This window comes from Nasonia vitripennis (genome assembly GCF_009193385.2).
Source record: "Nasonia vitripennis strain AsymCx chromosome 1 unlocalized genomic scaffold, Nvit_psr_1.1 chr1_random0016, whole genome shotgun sequence".
In the NCBI taxonomy this organism is placed as follows: domain Eukaryota; kingdom Metazoa; phylum Arthropoda; class Insecta; order Hymenoptera; family Pteromalidae; genus Nasonia; species Nasonia vitripennis.
In genome coordinates this window covers 759,726-782,738 of record NW_022279605.1, presented here as the reverse complement: position 1 = coordinate 782,738, position 23,013 = coordinate 759,726, and the positions used below count along the sequence as shown (strand labels likewise).

General features: G+C 36.5%; 1 protein-coding gene across 17 annotated transcripts in view; it reads left to right on the top strand.

Annotated features, from left to right (window-relative positions):
- The window catches only part of LOC100114775 (transmembrane protein KIAA1109), a 504,143-nt gene that overhangs the window by 59,145 nt on the left and 421,985 nt on the right, over positions 1-23,013 (top strand). For 16 of the 17 annotated variants that reach the window (XR_004226571.2, XR_004345179.1, XR_004345180.1 and 13 more), the window contains 7 exons: positions 14,409-14,659; positions 14,738-15,435; positions 15,838-15,998; positions 21,829-22,267; positions 22,331-22,549; positions 22,614-22,685; positions 22,752-22,907. Coding sequence is in view for 14 of the 17 variants with exons in the window: in XM_031922441.2 (XP_031778301.1) it covers positions 14,409-14,659; positions 14,738-15,435; positions 15,838-15,998; positions 21,829-22,267; positions 22,331-22,549; positions 22,614-22,685; positions 22,752-22,907 (1,996 nt within the window). In the remaining 3 variants the exon portion in view is untranslated. The remainder of the gene's footprint in view (positions 1-14,408; positions 14,660-14,737; positions 15,436-15,837; positions 15,999-21,828; positions 22,268-22,330; positions 22,550-22,613; positions 22,686-22,751; positions 22,908-23,013) is intronic. The other variant, XM_031922444.2, reaches the window with a different exon arrangement.

The window sequence follows — 23,013 nt, the reverse complement described above, 5'->3', positions numbered from 1 at the left end:
CGCTCCAATGTATCAATGAAAGATCACAAACCGAATATTATAGATTCTAGATGGGTTTTCAAAAGGAAGGTGGATGAACAGGGTCAAACAAAGTTCAAAGGTAGACTAGTTATTCGAGGGTTTAAAGATAAAAACGTCTACGACTTACGTGAGACATATGCTCCAGTATCACGTATGTCGCTGATAAGAGCCTTTTTCTCGATTGCTAACAAATTCAATTATAAAATCAAACAGCTGGATATAGAGACAGCTTTCTTGTATGGAGAATTATCTGAGGATATTTACATGGAAATTCCAGAGGGAGTATTATGGATACATAAATAGTGATAGTAGGAAAAAATACTTATGGAAATTGAATAAATCTCTCTATAGTTTGAAAATCAGCCCAAAGAAATGGAATTATAAATTCTCTAGCGTCATGAGAAGATTAGGATTCCAATTGAATGATATCGATCCCTGCCTGTTTATCAAACACACAGGTGCAGAAATGATTATTGTAGTGTTATACGTAGACGATATACTACTAGCTAGTTCAAACGGCGACTTATTGAACAAATTGAGTAAAGAATTGAGTCTGGAGTTTAAAATCAAGGACTTAGGTAATCCAAAGGAATTCGTAGGCATTAAATTTGAAAGAGACACGCAAAAGCATGTAATCAAGTTAACCCAAGCTAAATTTGTGGATAAAATGTTGGTCAGATTTGGTTTTGAGAACTGTAAATCAATAAACACACCCATGAAAGCAAGAGATGTTTTAAGCCGTGATAGAAAAGAGAGGGAGGAAGATGAAGGTTCTCGAGAGACAATCCCAAATAGATTGTATAGAGAAGCTGTAGGTTCACTGTTGTATCTGGCTAACGCGACGAGACCAGATATCTCTTATGCTGTGAATGTGCTCAGTAGACACCAGGTTAACCCAACCGTTAATGAATGGAACATGGCTAAGAGTCTTCCAATACTTAGCTGGGACTCGAAACTATGAACTAATATTCAATCGAACTGACGATGGTTTAACTATATTTTCTGACGCTAGTCTAGCCGACTGCAAGAATTCACTAACCACGTGTGGATATGTGATTAAATTGTATGGCAACACTGTAGCTTGGAGAACACACAAACAACAAAGTGTTGCACTCTCTACATGCCAAGCAGAATATGTATCCATGAGCGAGGCCTGTCAGGAAGCAATGTCACTGCACAATTCTGTGTCAGATAAAATACAATGGTAGAACAAAAATTGTATCCTATGACGCTCTATTGTGACAATATGTCTGCCATATCTTGTGCTAAGGTCAATGGTGGCAATCGCTTAAGACATATGGTTTACAGAAGAGAGCATTACGTAAAAGAGTTCGCAAATAAGAACTATATTAGAATAGAGTGGGTTAAATCTCAGAATCAACTAGGTGACATTTTTACGAAAGCGTTACCAGTACACCTGCATGTTTATTTATTAAAACTTATAATGAATGCGTAATCAGTTTTATTTTATGTCTGTTTAGATTATTTCGACGAGGAGGTACCTGAACCCTTTGGTACTATTACAGAGAAGTCCTGGGATGCCCCGGAGGTCAACCAGTGAGAGGGAGGGTTTGAAATAACGCGAGCACTTGGGACTCTCCGGCCATCCCAGCTCTGCGCATGCGCGGGCTCGCTGCGCCGGAGCGCTCTCGCCCGCACTGTCAGTCCGTCACGGAGTCTCATAGAGAGCACACGTTCTTAACATTACACAAGTTCTTTGTTTTCAATAAAACAAACCGTTTTTCATAGAGATCCTCTGCCTTCTTTATTTACGCCTCACTTACCAGATCCTAACATTTTCACTATAATTAAAATTTCAAAAATATGTCCGATAACCGATAAATTAACTAACTATACAGACAAATCTATTGATAATGGATTTTACGAAGAAGAATTGTTAAGAGCAAAATATCCTGATATGTATCTGACAGAAAAAGTTCTAAGTAAACGTGGCAATCGAATGTTTGTCAAATGGTTAGGATTTGACACAGCTCATAATAATTGGATAAACAAGTGCTATGCATATAAGACGAATAAATATGCGAAAAGAGAGAGAGGGGGGGGGGGATAGAGAGCAGGAAAGATTAAGAATGCTACAAGTGAATAAGACTTGTAGATCATAGCTGTGTTTTTCTCGAACGTTCCATAAATTCATAGAAATGATTTTCTTAGAATAAAATGATCTTCGCATTGACTCCGTTCTAAGAACAACATTTCTAGGAATTTATACAACGTTCGAGAAATAGTATATACATATCAATGGGAATATATTCAATTACATAGTTTATTAATCAGCTCTTATTTTGTTTCAGAAGAATTCAAAAAGTAGGGGATATATTGGGTTAGGGAAAAAATAATTTCGGTTCTTCCTAATAGATGACGTTAAAGTTGTATATCTATAGTCATGCTTATTCAATGAAGCCACACTATAGCATGTATAGACGTTTGAAGTCTATAGAATATTCTTGAGTACTAAGTAGCGTCATTCGTTTACTGATTCAAAAATTATTGCGCTTTGACAATGGAGATTCCAGAAGGCCTTTTTCGTCGCATTTTGCTTTTCTACTTCCGAAAAGGGAAAATTGCAGCGCAGGCTCATCGAAAATTTTGCAGTGTTTATGGTAATGAGTGCTTAAGTGAACGGCAGTGTCAGAATTGGTTTGCTTGATTTCGTTCCGGAAACTTCGATATTAAAGATGAACTTTGCCCTGGTCGGCCAACCGTTGAAAAAGTCAATGAAATTCTTGAAATGATTGAGATAGACCGACGTGTTTTATCTCGCGACATCACTAAACGTCGACCATAAAACAGCTTTGAACCATTTACATAAGACTGGATACAAAAAGAGGCTCGATATTTGGGTTCCACACGAATTAACGTCAAAAAATTTAATGGACCGAGTTTCCATTGGTGATTCCATGCTGAAACGAAACGAAATCGAGCCTTTTTTAGAACAAATAATTACGGGCGTCAAAAAATGGATCACGTACGACAATAATGTGCGAAAGAGATCGTGGTTGATGCATGGAGAAGCTTCATAAATAGTTGCGTAGCCCGTGTTGACGCGAAGGAAGATGTTGCTGAGTGTTTGGTGGGATTGGAAGGGTACTGTTCATCATGAGCTGCTCGAACCTGGACAAAGCATTAATTCGACTGTCTACTGTCAACAACTAATGCAATTGCAGCCGATGATTGAAAAAAAGGTCAGAATTGATCAATAAAAAAGGCGTTGCCTTCCATCACGACAACGCTAGACCGCACATATCCTTAATGACTCGTCAAAAATTGAGAGAGTTTGGCTGGGAAGTGTTGATGCATCCACCGTATAGCCCAGACCTTGCCATGTCGGTCTATCATTTGTTCCGTTCGTTGCAACACTCTCTTAATGGTGCAAAGCTGGATTCTAAAGAAGTTTGTGAAAATTACTTGGTTAAGTTTCTCGCCCAAAAACCTCAGAAGTTTTACAGTGACGAAATTATGGTTTAGCCCAAAAAGTGGCAAAAGGTCATCGATCAGAACGGCACATATATCATTAATTAGTGTTCAAAATTTATATTAAAAAATTTACCTTAAAAAATATGAAAAAAATCAAAATAACTTTTTCTCCAACCCAATATTAAAAACTAGTATAAAAGGAAGTGGATTTGACGGATGAATAACAGTACAGTATAACTCTAAGCAGCGAGAGCATTATTTATTCGCTCTATAGATAAAAGTCTCAAAGCTATTTAAACCATAAATTTTGACAAAATAAATCGAGTTGAAGATCTATCATTTCTACCAACTAAAAAAAAATCTGTGTTGAAAATAGATAAAAAATTTAAAATATCTAAGGTAAAACAAGTAAAAACTAAATTCGGTGAAAAAATTTACGTGGAGCTAGAAGGTTGTTTTGGTGTCTTCCTTTCAGTCAGAATATCAAAGTTTCCGATGGAAAATGAAGATCAGTTAAATAATTTGAAGAGAGTAATTAAAGGCTTCAAATTAAAAAAAGTAAATGCAACTTAAGAAATAGATTACGAAATCGAAAATATTAAACTTTAGAAATAGATTTAAACAAAGAAGTGAGAATCGATGCAATATTATTGTTATGGCATCCTAGAATTCTGCGATAAATGCTCGACTATAAAGCCTCGAGGATCCTTGGTGTGATCATATAATCACCGATCAGTCCTAAGTAAGGGTAGATCTATTGAAGTTTGCACCGCATCAGTTTTGCGCCAATATAGTAAGGGTACATCTATTTACGTTTGCACCGCATCAGTTTTGCACCAATAGAGTGAGTTATACTTTTTTATTCAAACTTAACAACTCGGCAGTACAGATACAGCTATGTAGTAAGCGAGAAAAGTAGTTTTACGTTGCATTCTAACTTTTGAATTAAGCGATGCACCGATGAAGCTTAAAAATTATATATATGTATATGTTATGGATAGAGCCGACGGAAGCTTATAAGCTAGCTTCCTGCAGAAAGGGTATTTTGAACAATTACATGCAAAATTTGTAGTAATCAGAGCACTGCCTTATTCAAAAGTTGGGATGTAAGGTACTACTTTTTTTCTCACTTATTGTATAACTATATCTATACTCCTGTGGGTCTTTAATAAGGTCTATATTTGATATAGTATTTTATATATAGTGTAAACGAGGATAACTAAGTTTCCGTTACTGAAAAAAATACGTTTTCGATTCTTAAATTGCTCTTCTGCAAATGTTTTTGATTAAAATCTTATTGACGCGTAGCTACTTTTAAACACTTAATAATAAAAAAAATTACTTTTATTTTTCAGAAAGCGAATATCATGAACGGCGCTTTCTATATTTTTTCGAGGGTACGCGTTTCCTCGGAATGGAATGATCCATGTCCTGCAGAAATTAGGACCATCGTACTGGCCATCGAGCAGTACACCGAATATTTTGAAATCTTCGCCGTCATAAGGGGGATCACAACTCAAATAATGAAAGTACACAACGTATTTTTATTTGAAAAAGTTAAGAACCTGCCGGAACAGGCGAAGCCATCAATATGAAGTTATAAATTTATATAAAAATCAAGATCTTATTATATTAACTATTCTTGGAAGATGCAAAGATGTAAAGCATGGTAGTAAATAATATAAATTGATAGAAAAAAATTTGTATTTATTTACCCTTATTCCTTTAGCTTTCCTAATGAACGATATACATCAAAGTAAAATCGAGTTTATATTGTGATATTCATACAAATTTGAGTAGCTTTCAAAAAATATGTACAAGCTTTTTAGCAAAATTAAAAACTTAACTCGCCAAAGGCTAAATATAAGCCTAACTGCCATCAATATCGAGCGAGAAGATGCAGCGAGCGAACTGCACATACATTCCGCTGCATCAAGAGTATACCGAAGCGTTGCATCCTCACCTTATTGTGCGCACGCATATTGTTTTGCCCGGATCAAAGGGATAGGGCGAGAAGATGCAGCGAGCGAACTGTGCATACATTTCACCGAGTTGCGTCTCTCTCTCTCTCTCTCTCTCTCTCTCTCTCTCTCTCTCTCTCTCCACTCGAGGCTCCTGGTGGACGTCTGTCGGTGCTCCCATCGTCGCTGGCTTCATTGGCTCTCCCACACCGATGTTGCTGGCTGCTCTTGTCCTCTCGATGGTGGTGGCGGACTAGCTGGCCTCCTTCCTCTAGTGCTGATCGGAATGGTTGCTGGCTCGTCCGGGCGTTAGCACCTCCTAGTGCCAACGTGCTGCACCTATAACTTACACGAACACACGAGCACTCTCGCACATTCGGGAGACTCTTCCAATCTCCTCTAATTACACCGGCACACAAAGAAAAAAAGTGAGGAGTACTTTTGACTAGACCCATATATCCCTATGTATTTTGACGCGCTGAATCCGAATTCGGTGTCCGTTTTGCCCGTACACCCCTAAAATTTTGAGTAAATAGCGAAAAACCGTGAAAAATCACTGAAAACCCGTGAAAACCCGTAAAAGATCACTGAAAATCGCATTTATAGACGTTGGTAAATGTTAAAAAGTTTTCTTGTGAGTGTATTATACATGATTTTAGTTCATTTTAATGTGCCTAATACGAGCCTATAACCGCCAAGCTGCTTCTTCAGTGTTGTCCATGCTTGTAATAAAATTGGCATCTTCAAAAAGTTGGCGAATTTGTGGACCATCAAAAATACCCTCTTTCAACTTAGCATCACTTATTACGAGAAACTTTTCTTGCAAGTACCAAAAACAGTCTTTCTCTTTATCCAAAGCTTTAACACACTTACGGATCTTCTGCTACTGTTCGGTAAGCAGAAGCGACCCGCAATGCATTTCTCCTATAAACTGTTGACAGCTTTCGTGCATAGAACTTCACCAACATAGCGTCCTCCCATATTAGGGCAACGTATAACATAATTGATGTAGTTACACTGGCTAGGAGTAACCTTCGGCCCTGCGTTGGCCCACCTAGTGCAGCACCGACTATTGCTGCCTTATTGCTCGCCCTCTCATGATGCTTCTTAAACGTTAGTCTGGCGTCTATGGTGATTCCCAGGTACTTAATAGTCGGCTAAGAGTTTATTTAGTGTCCGTCCACTGACGGCGTTATTGTCTCTATTTTCTTTCTACTGGATATAAGAATAGCCTCCGTTTTATAGCTAGCAAGCTCAAGTCCAGTCTGCTTTAGCTAATCGTGGATTATACTTACTGCCTCGTTAGCGATTTCCGTCACCTCTTCCTTTTGCTTTGGTACTACCACTACTGCAATGTCATCTGCGAACCCTACAACTGTTGCACCTTCGGGTAGCTCTAGCCTAAGTACGCCATCGTACATGATGTTCCACAATAGTTGGCCGAGCACTGACCCTCGTAAGACCCCTCCGGTTACTTGATAGGTTTTCGTGACGCTCTCTGTGTCATACGAAAGGGTTCTGTTTTTCAGGTAGTCAGACATAATCCTTCTTATATATGCGGGTACTTCTTTTTTCCGTAGTGCCTCCTGTACCTTGCCCCAGCTGGCTGAGTTAAACGCATTTTTAACATCCACTGTAATAATAGCATAGTATTTCTTGGATTCTACTTTCCATCTTTTTCCTTCTGTTGCAGTTCTAGCTGTGTCAACTACTAAGCTTATGGCATCAAGAGTGGAGCGTTTTTTCTTGAAGCCGTATTGATATTCCGCAAGTCCGCCTGCTTTTTCAATGACTTGGTCCATTCTAACGCCGATTATGCGCTCTAAGATCTTGCCCGGGGTGTCCAGCATGCAGAGTGGCCTGTATGAGGAAGCTTCTCTAGGTGGCTTATATCCTTTTGGTAGTAGAACCAGGCGTTGCTTTTCCCAGTTCTTAGGAAATGTCTCTTCTTCAAGACATGAGTTGTGCAAGTCCACTAACACATCGGGGCGTGCCTGTATAGCTTGTTTCAATGCAATATTGGGTATGCCGTCCAGACCAGGAGCCTTGTTGTTCCCAATTCTTTTACATGCAGGCAGTAATTCCTCTGTGGTGATTGCTGGAATGGTTTCGTCATTCACCTCCGCTTCAGGAATAGCTGTTACTTCCAGTTGAAGGGAAAACAGTGTGGTCACAATACGGTTCAGCAATTCCGGGCTTTTAGGAGGGGGGATATAACCTCCTTTTATCTTCTTCATTACCACTTGGTACGGTCGCCCTCAGGGGTCCAGCTCAACCTCGTCCTGTAACTCTTTCAGGCACTGTCGTTTATTCTTTTGGATTTTCCTCTTGAGTATCCGTTTAGCATTCTTCATTTCCTTATTTAGGGCGTCTACTATTTCTTTACCACGACCAGTCTTGTAGTATTTCTTCCTAGCCTGCTGTTCCCGTTTCCCGCTGTGGTCGTCTATTGTTGGGAGTTCTCCTTGGCATTGTTGCGTCGCAGGCTCGGGTAATATTTCCCATTACCTGCTCGACCTTATCATTCGCAGATCCAGACAGCTGTATTTCTTCTAGAGCCAGCAGGAATGTCTTCTTATCATAATCCTTCATTTTTCAGCCGACTTTTTTGTCATTGCCCTCCCGTTGGATCTCTGTTTTGATATTCTTATCTCCATTATTATCGCTTGGTGGTCATTGTTTGTGTAATGATCGCTCACCATCCATGATCTAACTGAACCAATCCGGCAGCTGCTGACAAACGTGAGATCTATGATGGACCCTGCGTCTACTCTTTGAAATGTGTAAGATCATCCCTGGTTAAATAAGACCAAGTCAAGGAGAGCGAATGCTTCCAATAGCGCTTGTCCTCATGCGTTCATCCTTTGGCTGCCCCACTCTACTGCCCAGGCGTTGAAATCGCCTGCTATCAGTACCGGTTTTCTTCCAACAGCATCCTGTACTATTCGATCCAACAGTTGTCTGAATTGTTCTATTGACGTGTTGGGTGAAGCATAGCAGCTGCAAATGTGTACGCCTGCGACCTTAGCGCGTACGAATCCTTCATTACGTCTTGTCATTTTTTCCTGGAAAGTGGCGTCTCCGCATGCCCATATCGCCGCTTTACCAGTACTGTCCATATCCCACGATGGTTTGTCCAGGTTTCTGTATTCTTCACAGACGATGGCTATGTCGATTCCTGTCATGCGGACATACTGGCTCAGTAGGTCCTGTGCAGTCGCGCAATGATTCATATTCAACTGCACTATTTTTATTTCCTTTGTCTGTCAGTGGCTTCTACTGCAGCTCGCCAAACTGGGCATGCATAGCTACCAGCTGCGTGGTCACTCTTCCCCCATGTGCCTCCTTTGCAGAGTACACAGTTGGGTTGGTTCTTACACTCCTTTGCTTTGTGCCCATATTTTTCACATTTAAAGCAAAGCTTACTTCTGTCTTACTTCTGAGTTACTGTGCACTTTCTACTGATATGGCCAAAACCTAGACATTTATAACACCTAAGCGGATCGTTTTTGTGGTTAGCCACCCGGATCCTACAGTTGACCCATCCTATTCTGATCTTCTGTAGCTTAGTGATCTTAGCCGCTATCTGAGCTGGTACCCGTATCACTGCAATGTGCATGTCACTATACGTCTTTCGCAGAGATCGTGAGTGTGTGTGTATCAGTACATGTTTGAATAATAAATATGTATTAAGGATTCAGGAAGCTAATGTTCGTACGTATTTTTACGTTAAAATAATGAATTTATTGGTCTCCACGAACTAAAAGTAAAAAAATGCAAGAAAAAGTTACAATTTAAGTGTTGGTGGAAAAAGCAATCGAATTGAAATAAAAGTGCGTGTCGCCCCGAATCTCTCGCTAAGCTCATCAGTAAGATGAGGACTGATTCTATCTTAAACGCAACATGGTAAACTGAAAAGAGGATATATTTACGGATTTCACTGAGAATAATTACTAGAAGACAGTAGAAGACAGTAGATTCTCGATTGGAATAAGATGCTGGTTGTGCAGCTATTAACTCATCCCACTGAATATTTCTCGTGGACCACTAGTGATTATATCCACTGTTCCATTCTCAGTTGAAATAAAATGCTGACTATAACAGCGCTTTACTTATTTCATGGAATCTTTTTTTTTGTGGATAAGAAGGAACTATTCGTGATTAAAGTCCAATTATATATATATATATATATATATATATATATATATATATATATATATATATGTATATATATAGTAAGGAAGCTAATGTTCGTACGTATTTTTATATTAATATAAGGAAATTTATCGGTCTACTCGAAATTAAAGTAAATATTAGGGGCGAAACGCACTTTTTTTTCAATTTGATTGCTTTTTCTAACGTTTAAATTGTAACCTTTTCTTTCTTTTTTTTTCACTTTTAGTTTGTGGAGACCGATAAATTCATTGTTTCAATGTTTTAATAATTTTTACAAATTTTTCAAAAATCGGGCAAAAAAATCCTTTTTTCTGGCCAGTCAAAAAAAAGTCATTTTAGGGCCGCCTTTAAGGTCTTAAAAGCGCGAAAATCATGCATGTTTTAACTAACATTTTTTATAAATTTTAAGTAATTTTTCAAATTTATTGTAACCTACCCGCAGGCTTGCTGATGCACAAATTCCTAGCTGTTTGTTCACTAGCTTCCAGTGAAGCCTACACAGAATGTAATTAGAGGTTATGAATTTATAAATTTCCTACCTGTTTCTAATCGCGAAAAATTCAAACTAAACATAAAGATTGTTAGAATGGACGATTACATTTCAAAGATTTAAAAACTAATAAGTGAATGGATTTTTTTACACCTTTATTTTTAATGATTCAAAATTACTACTCAAAGGGTATAAAACATTACAATAACAGATCGGAATTGAATTTATTGACATGAAGTAGCATTGAATGCATGAAAAATCAAATACTGTAAATGCTCTCGATTACATTACTGATCCGAAAATTTGCCATTTCGGAGATAATAAAAAAATAGCAAGTACAGGTACGTGTCGGAAGACATTTTTGTCTTAGACTTGTAGTAGACGCGCCGTCTTGCCGTTTGATCATGTCAAATGAATGATCATAATATGATTCGAAATTGCGATTGACTTGACTGGTCTGAAGTCATACGAGACCCCGACGCAGCCGAAATCACGTTGATTCGCCTTTTTTTCAGAACAATTCAATTTTAAACAAACGGCTGGAAATACGATCGTTTTTCCTGAGATTTAGTTTGCATGAGTCGATGATATTAAGATGTTAAGGGACGCGACCGCATCACTACGCTTGGTTTTTAAAACCGTCAGAATCAAAAAGATATCAAATAGCCGACTATTTTAGGACTATAAAAAAAAAGGAAAGGAAAATTGCTCTATACGATAATTTGCTAGTTTAGTAGGCTACATTACAGCAGCGTGTAGAGCTATTCAATATGGTTGGTTATATTCAAAAATAATGGAAACGCCGACGCTATGATGCCAATATCAAATTTAATATCGTTCAACTTAGACGGGTGATAAACAAAGATCTTTAGTTCTAGCAATCCGGTTCGCAGTGGCGAATTTATTTTAAAGATTTTTTCGGCTACATCAAAAACTGGATGAAGTACCGCTTGTAATAAAGAAATAGCTAATGGATATTGGAACGAGATGAAGCTTACGTATCATATTAATTATTTAAAATTAAAAACTGCATATTTGGCGTTGTTCCACTTTGCTACCTAAAAAACAAATTGTGAATTCTTGTTACGAATAGATAATACGACAGCATTATATTATATAAATAAAACTAGGAGGGGGGGTATCCCCCTGCATGCTTCGCTCGCCAACCCCCTAATTACGACTTTCTTTTTTAATTAGGCACGACCGCGACACGGAAGTGCCTTATAGTTTTATCATCGAAAAATGTGCGAGATGCGATATCTCACGCAATTTTCGACTGATCGGGATAAAATTTTGGGAGGAGTCTCCTCTTGCACAAATCTAAAAACTAATTTTTTTATTCCGATCGTCTACGTTTTTTTAAAATGCGGGTACAATTTGTTAAATTTTTGCGTGTTTTTTGAATAAAAATTTTGGTGTTACACGATTATCTCTAAAAGACTTTTATCAATCGGGCTAAAAATTTGTGTGCGAACTCCCCTCGTAATAGTAAGGTGCCAAATTTATTTTGGGCTCGATCCTGCTTGTATACGCAGAATGCGGTCACATCCAAAAATCGCTAAAAACGGTTTTTTGGCTCTAATTCGAATTCTATGCATTCTACAAACAAAAAGTTATATAGAAAAGTTGTAGATCTCAAAGAAATACAACGTTTTCCTATCTACACTTAAGCGTGAAAATGCTTTTAATTCGAGTTGTCGCCTTGAAAAATTTCCGTTAAAGTTATCCTGCTTATTTTTGAAAATCAGATTTTCATTTTTCATGCAGTAGATGACCTTAAGATTATCTGTGAACGGTCGTCTGATGAGGATGTCCGTGGTCAGGACATCGTCTGGTACTATGCGACATTTGCCTTCATGGACTTCGCCTCGTCTACTTAAATAGATACTTCTACGTTGCCGGGTGATTTCACGCGGTACGATTCCAGTTCGAAACTTTTCAACTCTATTTGTTCGTACTTAATTGGATACTGGTTCAATAAAACCACACTAGCTTTCATAAGACGCGCAGCGCTGCCCATATCAACAAACGATCGTAACTTTGTCTGATTTATACAAACCGGTTTGAGGTATTTCTTTACCGATGTGGGATGTTGATCTTCAATGGTCTTGACTTCGTTACTTGTAGTTGGAAAGGCGCGTTGAAAATGTCCCAACTGCTTGTACCGTGTACAGTACGGTTCCTTCCTGGGTTGGTCTCAGTTTTTCGAAACATGCCCGAGCGTGTTACAATTGAAACATTTCATCGCCATTCTGAGTTGAATCAGGCGTTCGGTCGTATTCATTTGTTCCCCCAAGTTATACTTGATATTGACGGTTGATTGTTGACCGTATTGAAGTTACGAAGTCTACCAGTATTCAAATTATGATACGATTTCATTCGTTCAGCTCGTAACCCGGATGCGCACTCGTAGTCTAGCATATCGTGTAGTAAAGTATCAACGGAATCAGACGCGCGACGACATTGCGTTATATAAATCTCTCGACCATAATCCGATTAAAATCTGTTCCCTCAGACATTCCTCGACCTCATTCGAAGCACAATTTGGTCTTGCTGTGGAAATACTGTTGAAAACTTTCACCTCTTTGTTGTGTACGCTCGGTCATCCTCTTCCATCGGGCTGTTGTACTGTCGCTACGAACATAGGTTTTTCGAAATGTTTGTTTAAAGCCTTGCCAAGTTGAGAGAAAATTTGTTTGACGCATGCGTGCCGTTTCCAGTGAAAAACCATCCGCCCAATTATGCAGCAAACACATACTTTCAATATTACCGAGCCATTCTCTAGCAGCGGCTGAAGACTCGTTGTCCGTGAAAATTTGAATGTTTCTGCTTAGATCTGGCATGACATGGTAGTTTTGAAGCGTTAAAGGTATCTGTAACTTTTTTTGTTTGTCTCGACGTTCGTCGCGTCGCCGACTATCTTCCATCATTCTAATCATCAATGTTTCTAGATTTTCGCTGGCGTTGTAATTATTTACCTGATTTTGACGATTTTCCGAGTAAGCTAATAGATTGTTCGTGCGAACATTGATTCGAGTAGGACCGGTTTCATCGAGACTCATGTCACTACTATTATTTTGTAGTCCAACTTGCCGATTTTGGTCGGTTTTTATCCCGTTTACTCTCGAACATCCACCAAAAGACGCTCTTGATAAACTCTCGTTACTCGACGGGGCATTTTAAAAAGTGGGTTGAGATGCAGGCGGAAATTCAAACTTCTCCGTTGATCTGTCGCGCTCAAGTCTTTCGCTGTTGAGAACTGCTTGCTGAAATCGGTCGAACGTGGTTTCGCTGAATCTGTCAGTGGTGCCTTGCTTACCGGTCGCTCCAGCTTGATCCATCGCTTCGTACTTCTATACTGTGCTTCTTGCTTGAAGTTCGATCTTCGTAAGGTCACTGCCTCTGTTATAATTATTTTGCACTTCGTGGTGTCCTATATTTCGCCTGTGATTTTGCTATATCCCACTTCTGATGTTAAATACGAGACTTTGAGGATGTCGGAATGTCCAAGAGGGGCTTACGTGTTGGAGTTCTAAGAGATTAGGTGTAAATCAGACGTACTCGTTATAACAACAACATATATATATATATATTTCTGGACAAACAATGCTAATTACAACGACGCTAGGCCACGATTTGACGTTTCGGTCCCAGGTGTACACAACTGAAAATAAACAGTGGGGAGAAAAAAATGTTCTCTTCGCTTGACAATTTTTTTTACGTACCCCGGTGACTGGGAAGTAACAGTTTTTTTCCCCTGCTCCAACTACGCTCGAAATACACGATTTTAAGATTTTCTGGCGCTACTTTCTGGCATGAAAAAGGATCCATTTCATGTCTGAGTTAGAAAAAATGTTTTATTGTAATTTATCGAAACAAAATACGTTGCTAAGTCCTCGATTTCTCATTCGTTTTTCGAGCGTAAAAAAGGGCCTATTCATGTCCTTGTTGCAAGTAGCAGGATGTGTAACGAGGAGGCTTTTTTGGACTTGCCCGTCTCCGACGCCTGCGACTTCTGCTCGTGCTCAAACATTATCCTTGCAAGTAAAATCCAATTTTTGTTCCCCCTACTTGCATAATATACTATTACATTATTAGTATTTAAAACTTAAGTCCGCTTCTGCTGTCATGAAGAGTTCACACAGAAACTGCAAAAACTCTGTAAAAAAAATTTACAGAAAGTATGAAGATTTTATGCAAAAATATGTGGACTTTAAACATATTTGTGTGAAATAATATGCTGTTTTACTCTTAGTCGTGTTATGTAAAGAAAAATGTTACCTATATAACAATACAAAATTTATTCTGTTTTCTTAATCCTTTAGATGGTGTCGTCCTGAGACAAGGCAACTATTTAAGTGCTACAGCAGATATCGGAATTTTCGAACATTCTTTGACCACTGATCTTTTAAATCATTTAGTTTTTGTTCAGAAAGTTTTTATGAAGGAAGTAAATGAAGTTGTACAAAAAGTATATGGAGGGGAAAAGCCAGTCCCTTTATGGCTTGAAGACGAGGAGCCTGCTGGTACGTCCAGTCTTAAGAGGATTCTATTTTCTCTTATTATTCGTATAAAAGTAAGTATCCACTAGAAATAAGGCTGTAGATTTAGAAATGATTATAACATTTTCTAATTTGAGTATCAAAACTATCAGAGAATCCAGCTGACGGCAACGACACCTACTAATTCTGCAGTACGTCTAGAAACCGGTGCCTTCGAATTTCAACTTTCAAATCGAGTACAGAACGTTTCAGGTTCTACTCAACCAAATCCATACATGAAACTTTTTGGAAAAGCACAGGTTGATATAAATTTAAGTCTTGGACAACTGCTGAAGAACGTTATGTTCGAAGAGGCCGAACCTGAATTTCAACAATTTGCGTTTTTCAACACCCGTGTTGGATTGAGAAACGCTTTTCAAGAAGAAATGGCCCAAGGGGAAGACAAGGAAGTGGTGTTGATAACTTTAAAGCGACCTCTTATTTACATCCAACCAATGGCTGTTGATAAAGCCATACTTGTGTGGCTAAATTATAAGAATGCTTATGAATACTGGAATGAAAAACGGTCAAATCTGAATAAAGAAGTGTTGACAGCTACTCAGCAAGTATTTGAAAAGGTTCCATTTGGTCAATTAACTAGCCAATTAAGTGCTCCTCATTTAGGGACGTTGTTCCTTCAATTAACAATAGATGATATGGGTATTTGTATACCATTAAATCCACTCCCTCCTAAAAATTGGGGGCTTAGTAGAGGACTTTACGACGGAGATTCGCGAGGCGCTGTTGTTATAACTTTAGAAAATACAAGTATTTCTGCATGCAGCAGTGGCAGTTTAGTGAGCAAAGCTAGGTAGGAAAGAATAGGTTTCATTCCACACTCGAACGAAATGACCACTTTCTGTCCCTGAAATGCGAGGCAAAAGTAGCATATTTTAGAGAAAATAAGAAATTTTCAGGAAAAATGAGAAAATTTGCTGAGAAAAAGTATTACTAAAAATTCGAATTTTTTGACCCCGCTTTTTAGATTCAAATAGGCGTTTCGGCCGAAAGTGGGATGAAATACTATATGCAACACAGGAAGAAAGTAGATTTTCCTTCGGGTGATTGAACGCACCCTCACGTAAAACCTGCTCGCTTGGGCAGTAAACCCACCCGCGGGAAAAATCTGCTACCGTCGCCCCTTGTTGCATAATGTACTGTTACGAGAGGATGAATACTATTTAATATTTATTTGTGACAACGCTTTTTTTAGATTTATAGGATTATGCTTACGTTTCGCAGAAGACTTTGAAACATCACTAGATGACTGGAAACCAGACATGAGTGATAATAACATCATGAATTTGTGCGTTGTTTCTGAAGGAACGTATGAAGTATGCAGTCGAACAATAGCACAAAAACAAGATAAATCTGGTAAAAAATCTTAAATTATTAACACTCGAATGTGATCATATTTTTTAAATCTATATTTATATATTACGACACATATTAAACAAATTTCTTTCAATGATTTTAAGAAATATTGTTTAAGGTGCTTTTGCTAAGTTTCTCAAGTTTAAATAGGTAGCTTTTTTTCTTGACTGGTATAGGTGTCGGATGTATAGGTTAATGAGTTAGGGACTACGAGTTTGAACCGAGGCATGCACATAATATTATTAGACGATAAATTTGACGTTGAATATCGACATAATAAACAATCGAAATACTCATTTACTAATGTATAAACTTGTCAAAAGATTTAGTACTAATTTTAAGATAAGTTTGAAAATTTATAAATGTTTAGGCTCAACTCAATAAGAGTCATGACCTATAGACGTTCCTAGTACACTTACCGGAACAAATAGCTTGAAGTATTCCTAATTCCCTGTAATTCCATGCCATGACACTTGACCGTAATGTTATCAATGCTTAAGGCCGCTGCAGCTATAATGAACTGAACATAACCGATTAGCAATGAACTGAAACATAATGAAACATAATGAACTTTGTAAAGATACATACTAGGAAGGGGCCACCAAGGCCTTCAGGTAATTTTATGGGGTATTTTTTGATATAAACATAAAACATCTTAGTTTTGTGCCAAAGGTCCCTAAAAATTTTTAAGTAAGATTAGTCACCCGGATACACACACATACGAGTTATTCACCGCGAGAGCATAATTATTTGTTTGTCAAGTGTTTATTTCAATAAAAATTAAATATATTGGTTCGTCTCTATCTGTCTTCCCGAGGCAGGTCGTGTGGTGAGAAAGGAGAGAAAAACTTTAAGACATTTTCTCTTTTCTTCTCGACGTTTCGACGGACAATGTCGCCCTCATCAGGAGACTGATGTGAAAAAATTTATTAAAAACTTGTTGTATAATAATATATGTACAGTGTGAAGAACTTACAATTATGGAGAAGATCGGTACAAAGTTTTGTCGAGAAGGCGCTTCCCCACCGCGCGGCGGGGGGAACGTAGGTGAACAGTGTTTCTCTCTCAGCTGTTCGATTCTAATTCGCGCGAGTCGAGATTTTCGTCGTGTTAGCAGGAGCAGTGAGAAGAGAGTTGAGCGGCCATGTTGATAATTTCTTCCGCTATCGACGTCAGAGCCTGGCTTCTGTTTGTTTTGTTTTCAGCTGATGTATAAGGTGTGTGTATACTGTATTTAAATTTTGAGTGTCTTCCTTCTTATTAATACCGTTTTTTTGTAGGCGTATGTGTAGCATTTCGGAAACTAGTCTTTTATTTAAATTGATCTCTCTGTCTTTAATGTAGTAGTTTTCAAAATTGAAAGTGTGATTCAGATTGTTGACGTGATCGGAGATTACAGTATTTTTCGATTTTTTGTGTTCATTTATACGTATACACACATTCCTTTTAGTTTGGCCTACATACGTGGCAGAGCAGTCATTACATTCAAGTTTATAGACAACGTTGTTTTCTAGATCTTTGCCTTTTATGATGATGTTTTTCATTTGGCTATTTATTTTTGGTACAGTTTCGATGTTGAGAGTCTTGAATGTATGACTGGTCTGCTCGTAAAAACTTTGAACATAGGGTAGGCTTACAATATTGCGTTTTTTATTACTGCTAATCTGTTGCCTTGATAATGTTTTCGATGTTAACGTTGACATTCTTTTTCGTATATATGTGTTAACGAAGGCTGGTGGATAATGATTTTCATGCAGTAATTTTTTGATGTTTTGAATGTTGTTATTGTGAAATTTCTTGTTGGATAATTTTATCGCTCTATCGACAAGATTGTACACCATAGTGATGTTTTGAGACATAGGATGTTGTGATGTGTAATTTAAAAATCTGCCAGAGAAGGTCGGTTTGGTGTACCAATCAGTTACTATTTTATCATTGTCTTTAATCAATACAACATCTAGAAAACTTATGGAGTTATCGATCTCAGTCTCGTGAGTAAATTGTAATCTATTGTTGTAAGAATTGAATATTTTAAAAATTTCGTCGAGTTTGTCATTCGGCACACATGTAATAATGTCGTCGACATATTGATAAAAGAATGTTGGTTTGAACGATAGTTTAGATAGGCGATCCCTTTCGAGATCATCCATGACAATGTCAGCAAAGAAACCCGAGATCGGAGAGCCCATTGGTGTGCCAAATAGCTGTTTATAAAATTTGTATTCTCCATAAGTAATTCACAAGCCAACAAGATTTCATTGAGAGGTATTTCAGATTTTTGTACAATTTGTATATATCTTTTTTCGATGCTCTTCTTGACTAATGATTTGTCAATGTTGGTATAGAGTGATTTTACATCGAGGCTGATTAAGCGATGGTTCGATGGGACTAAGACATTTTTAATTTTTTCTATGAAATCATAACTGTTTTCTACGTATGAGTCAGGTTTTTTTATGCTATTTTGTAATATTTTAAGAAGGCTTTTCGATAAAAAATACGTAGGTGAGCCGATAGCAGAGATAATAGGTCGTAAAGCAATATCTTTTTTGTGAATTTTAGGTAGTCCATAACATTTTGGCAAGGTGGTGTCTGTTTGTGTGAATTTGAATTTACTGTATTTTTTCCCGAAAATGTTTGAAACTGGATTTTTCGTTATTTTGGTGTATGTATTTCTATCTGACAATTGTAGTTCAATTTTTTCGATGTAATCGGATCTCAGCATCGCAACGGTCAGATTTCCTTTGTCGGCTAAAGTGAACATGATGTTTTTGTTATTTTTAATAAAATCTTTAGCGTCTTGTAATTTTTTTTTAAAAATTGTTTTTTTTTTCTTAAAAACCACCGAGGGACAGCATCAGATAGAGAAAAACCTTTTCTCTAAATATATTTTCAAAATTAAATATGTTTACAATAACATTCAGGTTTTTATTTTTAAGTTACCAAGTTTTCCTATTAAAAATGTTTAAAAATAAGATTTTTTGTATCCAAAAACGTATAAAATGCACTCTTACAATGATATAAAAAAAATTACTACTCAAAGCACTTCATTATTCCTTTCAATCAAGTATATATGAAGGAAGCAAATCGTATCCTTTTGCGTATAGTAAAAATTCGCTGTAGCCTATTTCAAATTTATTTTCTCTTAAGAGTAAACGGAATATGCTTGTGGGAAGTAACCCGTTTTGTAAGTATATGCATAAATATATAAAGCTATGTACACAACTCGGTTATCAAAGTACATGGGACGGAATACACAAGTATCTTAAGTTTTTTGTCACAAGGAACTTTCAACAAATTTTTTTAATAAGATTGGCCACCTGCGAGCTTTGGAAGTCGATTACTGATTTCACTTTTAAAAAAGTCCAAAGTCGATATTGTATAAAAAAAGCATTATGAAATCATTATGTTTGAGAGTTTGTAAAGTAGCAGATCTAACGCGAAGAAAAATTCAGTTAGGTTGTCTTGTGCTGACGTACGTTTTTCAGCCTTTAAAATTCGTGTTTAGGACGCGAAAATACATTGATAACCTTGGCGATGCCTTGGCCATATAAATCCGACGAAAACTGTCTCCGCCCCTACTATCGGTTAAAAAATGATAGTCTTCTGGCTTCTTTGTTGAATATCTTGAAGAAAAAAATCGCTTACTATTGGGATTAGCTGTTCATTAAAGCTTAACTATTCAGTATTGAAATGATATAGGTTGGGTTTGATACAAATCCAAATTGCAATTGTAGTGGCAGCCAGAAGGAAAAAAAATGGAATTTTTTGACCGACTTTTTTGAAGCCCAACTTTGGAGACTAACCACTTTGTTAAAAATGTTGATAAATGATTGCAAAAAATTGAGCATATAATTTGAAGATTGGTCAACACGTAGGTGCAAGAATTGTTTAAGTAGCTGGTCGTTAATCTTTTAACATTTTAAGCCCGGGTAGAGTAAGACGGTCCAGTTCTTTCACAAAGCCGTGGCAAGTGACTAAAAACACTTATTTATATAGTAAAATGTCATGAATTTTGGTCAGTGATTTTGTATAGTATATATGATATTTCTCGATAGAAATAGTGTATAGTGTAAATATTTTTTGTTTTTTAATATACGTGAAAAGAAAAAAATTTTTTAGGCGAATATTTTGTTGTTTTTTGTAGGATATAACCCAGGCTGGACCCCTTAAAGACTTGTATCGAATTTCAGATTTGATCTAATTAGTATATATACTTCTCCTCCACGATCTTTTTTATTATTATTTTTTAAAGATTTATCTTTGCCAATAAAATTAAAATTTTTTATTTGAATATTATTTTGCTTGTTAAGCCATGTCTCTTATAGCATGATAATGCCATAGTTATCTGTTATTGATTTTAAACCATTTATTTTATTTAAAATTGAACGGCAGTTCCATTTTAATATTTTGAAGTTGTTTTTAACGTTATAATTTTTTAACGTTTTGAGATATTTGTATTACAATCATCCATGGTTTTGTTTGGGTTCTATTTATCTTTAGAATTCTTATATTATTATAATATTCTTTGATCTTTTTCTAAATCAATTCTATTTTATGTAAATGTATTTTTTTTAACTAGATAATCAATTTTGATGTCTTTGTGCAGAATTTATTAGGGGCTTACTCTATGAGGCTTATTTTTGTATCAATTTGAGATCTAGATTTTCATAGTTTTGTTGATTTTAATATTGAGTAGTTGTGTACAAAATATTTTGTTGTTTAGAGTTACTATTCTGGTAAGATAGACATTCTGCATGTAACTTATTGAGTTCTCTTTTTGGGTTTGATTTTTTTTACGTTTGATTTTTATTGCAAGGGTGAAAAGGGGATTATTTACTTGATCCATGCATTCATCATTGAGTTGAGTTTGTCGGATTGGTGTAGGTGATTTGTTTTGGGTAATATAGGATTTCACCTTATCAGTGAACAGAGCACTGTTTTGTGAATCTAGCAATATGTCAGTTTGCGTAATTTTTTTATTGGTGGAAATTGAGAATTATTAAAAGACTTTTGCTTTTCAGTTGATTTTTCGATTCTGCTATTAATGCATTGTTATCCGTTGCCATATCTTTAATTTTGATTTCCTGTTTCTCAATTCTTTTTGAACAACTTTTATCAATCGATCAATGATTTTGAATGCAATGAGAGATTTGGCTGGGTTTGATCATATGGGCATTCATATTTGTTTTCATGTCTGTTATTTCCGCGTTTTATACATCTTTCATTGGGAGCTTTACAATTTGTTTTAATATGTCCAAATCTAAAGCATTTGTAACATTGTCTGACTTGAGGGTAATAAGTTTCGATCGGGTAAACAACTTTTAGAACTTTAGCTTCTGTACGTAAAAATTGTCTTTTGATTGTAATTTGAATGGTTGTCGTGAATCGTCGTTGAATTAAATTATAATGAAAGGTATAACTTTAAAAACCTAAATTTGGAAATTCCTAAAAATATCCCTTCCACGATATTTCAAACACAAATATCCCCTTTCGCAATATTTAAATTCAAGATTTTTGTTTTATAAATTTATTCATTTCAAAATCTCTGTTTATAAATTTTGAATTTCTAGTCTTTACCGTTTCTAATTTTTAATTTTCAAAATTTGTACCCTTACCCGCGATTAAAATGCAATGAGGAGAAACTCGACTTTTTAAAATTCAGAAGAAATGATACGTGAAACTTTTTCATAGAAATGCTTAGGTGCTAATTTCTTACAAAATAATAATAGTCAAAAAGAGTAAATTATGAATATAAGTATACAATTGTACCATCGCGAGCAAGTGTACCGTATAGTTTACAGTTTATTTTCAAAACATACTTTTTTTGTAGCTAAAGTAACAGAAAACGCAAAGTGGATACTAAACGTTCAATGGCAGATGGAAGGAGTCGATATTCATTTAGACGTAAGCGTAGGTCAACAACTTTCTGCGCTTGGGCATACTCTGACAATGTTGACCGGATCAGAAGAAGACGACGCTTATGCTTCTCTTGATTATGACAGTGACGATATTGATCAGCCAGATAACAGGACCAGTCAAGAAAGTATTTTAATAAAGAAATCAAAGAACTGGACAGATCGTTTGCCAGCTTTTGTTTTTGATCCTTCTATCGATGCCAAAAAGCGTTCCAAGCTAATTGAAAAAGAAATGAACGAACAAGCTAAAATTATTAACGACTTGAGGTCTCTAGGTGCATCACATGGTACAATTGAGCAAGAAATGAAACGGTTACATGAATTAGAAGCTGTAGTATTCAAAGATTTCAGACGGTAGGTTATTGAATGTAAACTTTTGTTTAATGTAACAGTGTTAATGTTTTGTATTATTTATAGTGATATGATACAAAAATTAAGACGGCAATCAGTAAAAGCTTCGGGAATACGGGGAAAATTGGGGCTTGGAGGCAAATCTAATTCATATAGATCGAGATCATTTATTGTGCCATCACCTACGCCAGAACATCATATAGAAAGTCCTGAAGATTTAAATTTAGAAATAAATTCGGCTAACTCTGGAAGTTATGAAAGTAGTCCCAAAAGTGGCCCTAGTAGGTAAGTATTTTAAAATACTTTTTTCATTAGTAGCATATCTATATCTTTAATCTACACTATTCAGATCTGCATCACTCAAAGTAAAAGGATTAAGTGGGCCTAGAGTTACTTTTAGTGATACGCATACGATGTGCAGGTATGGATTATTATTTTGTATTCTACAAATACTGAGCAAATTAATATATAATATTTATATAAATAGACAATCATCTCTACCAAGTGCTGGATCTGACTTAAGTTTACCTGAAGGAAGCTTGGATTGGCCTGACACAATCGAAATAGAAGGCGAACAAGTACAATTGCGGAAGAAAAATAAAGATATTAGTTCGACATCCAGTTATGACAGTACGGAAGGAAAGTACGTTCAATTAATTAATACTTAGGGTGTGGGCACTGTTGATAATACCATATTTTGCAAACAATATTGCGCTGGCTTGGTAGTGTTGCTGCCATATATTAAATAG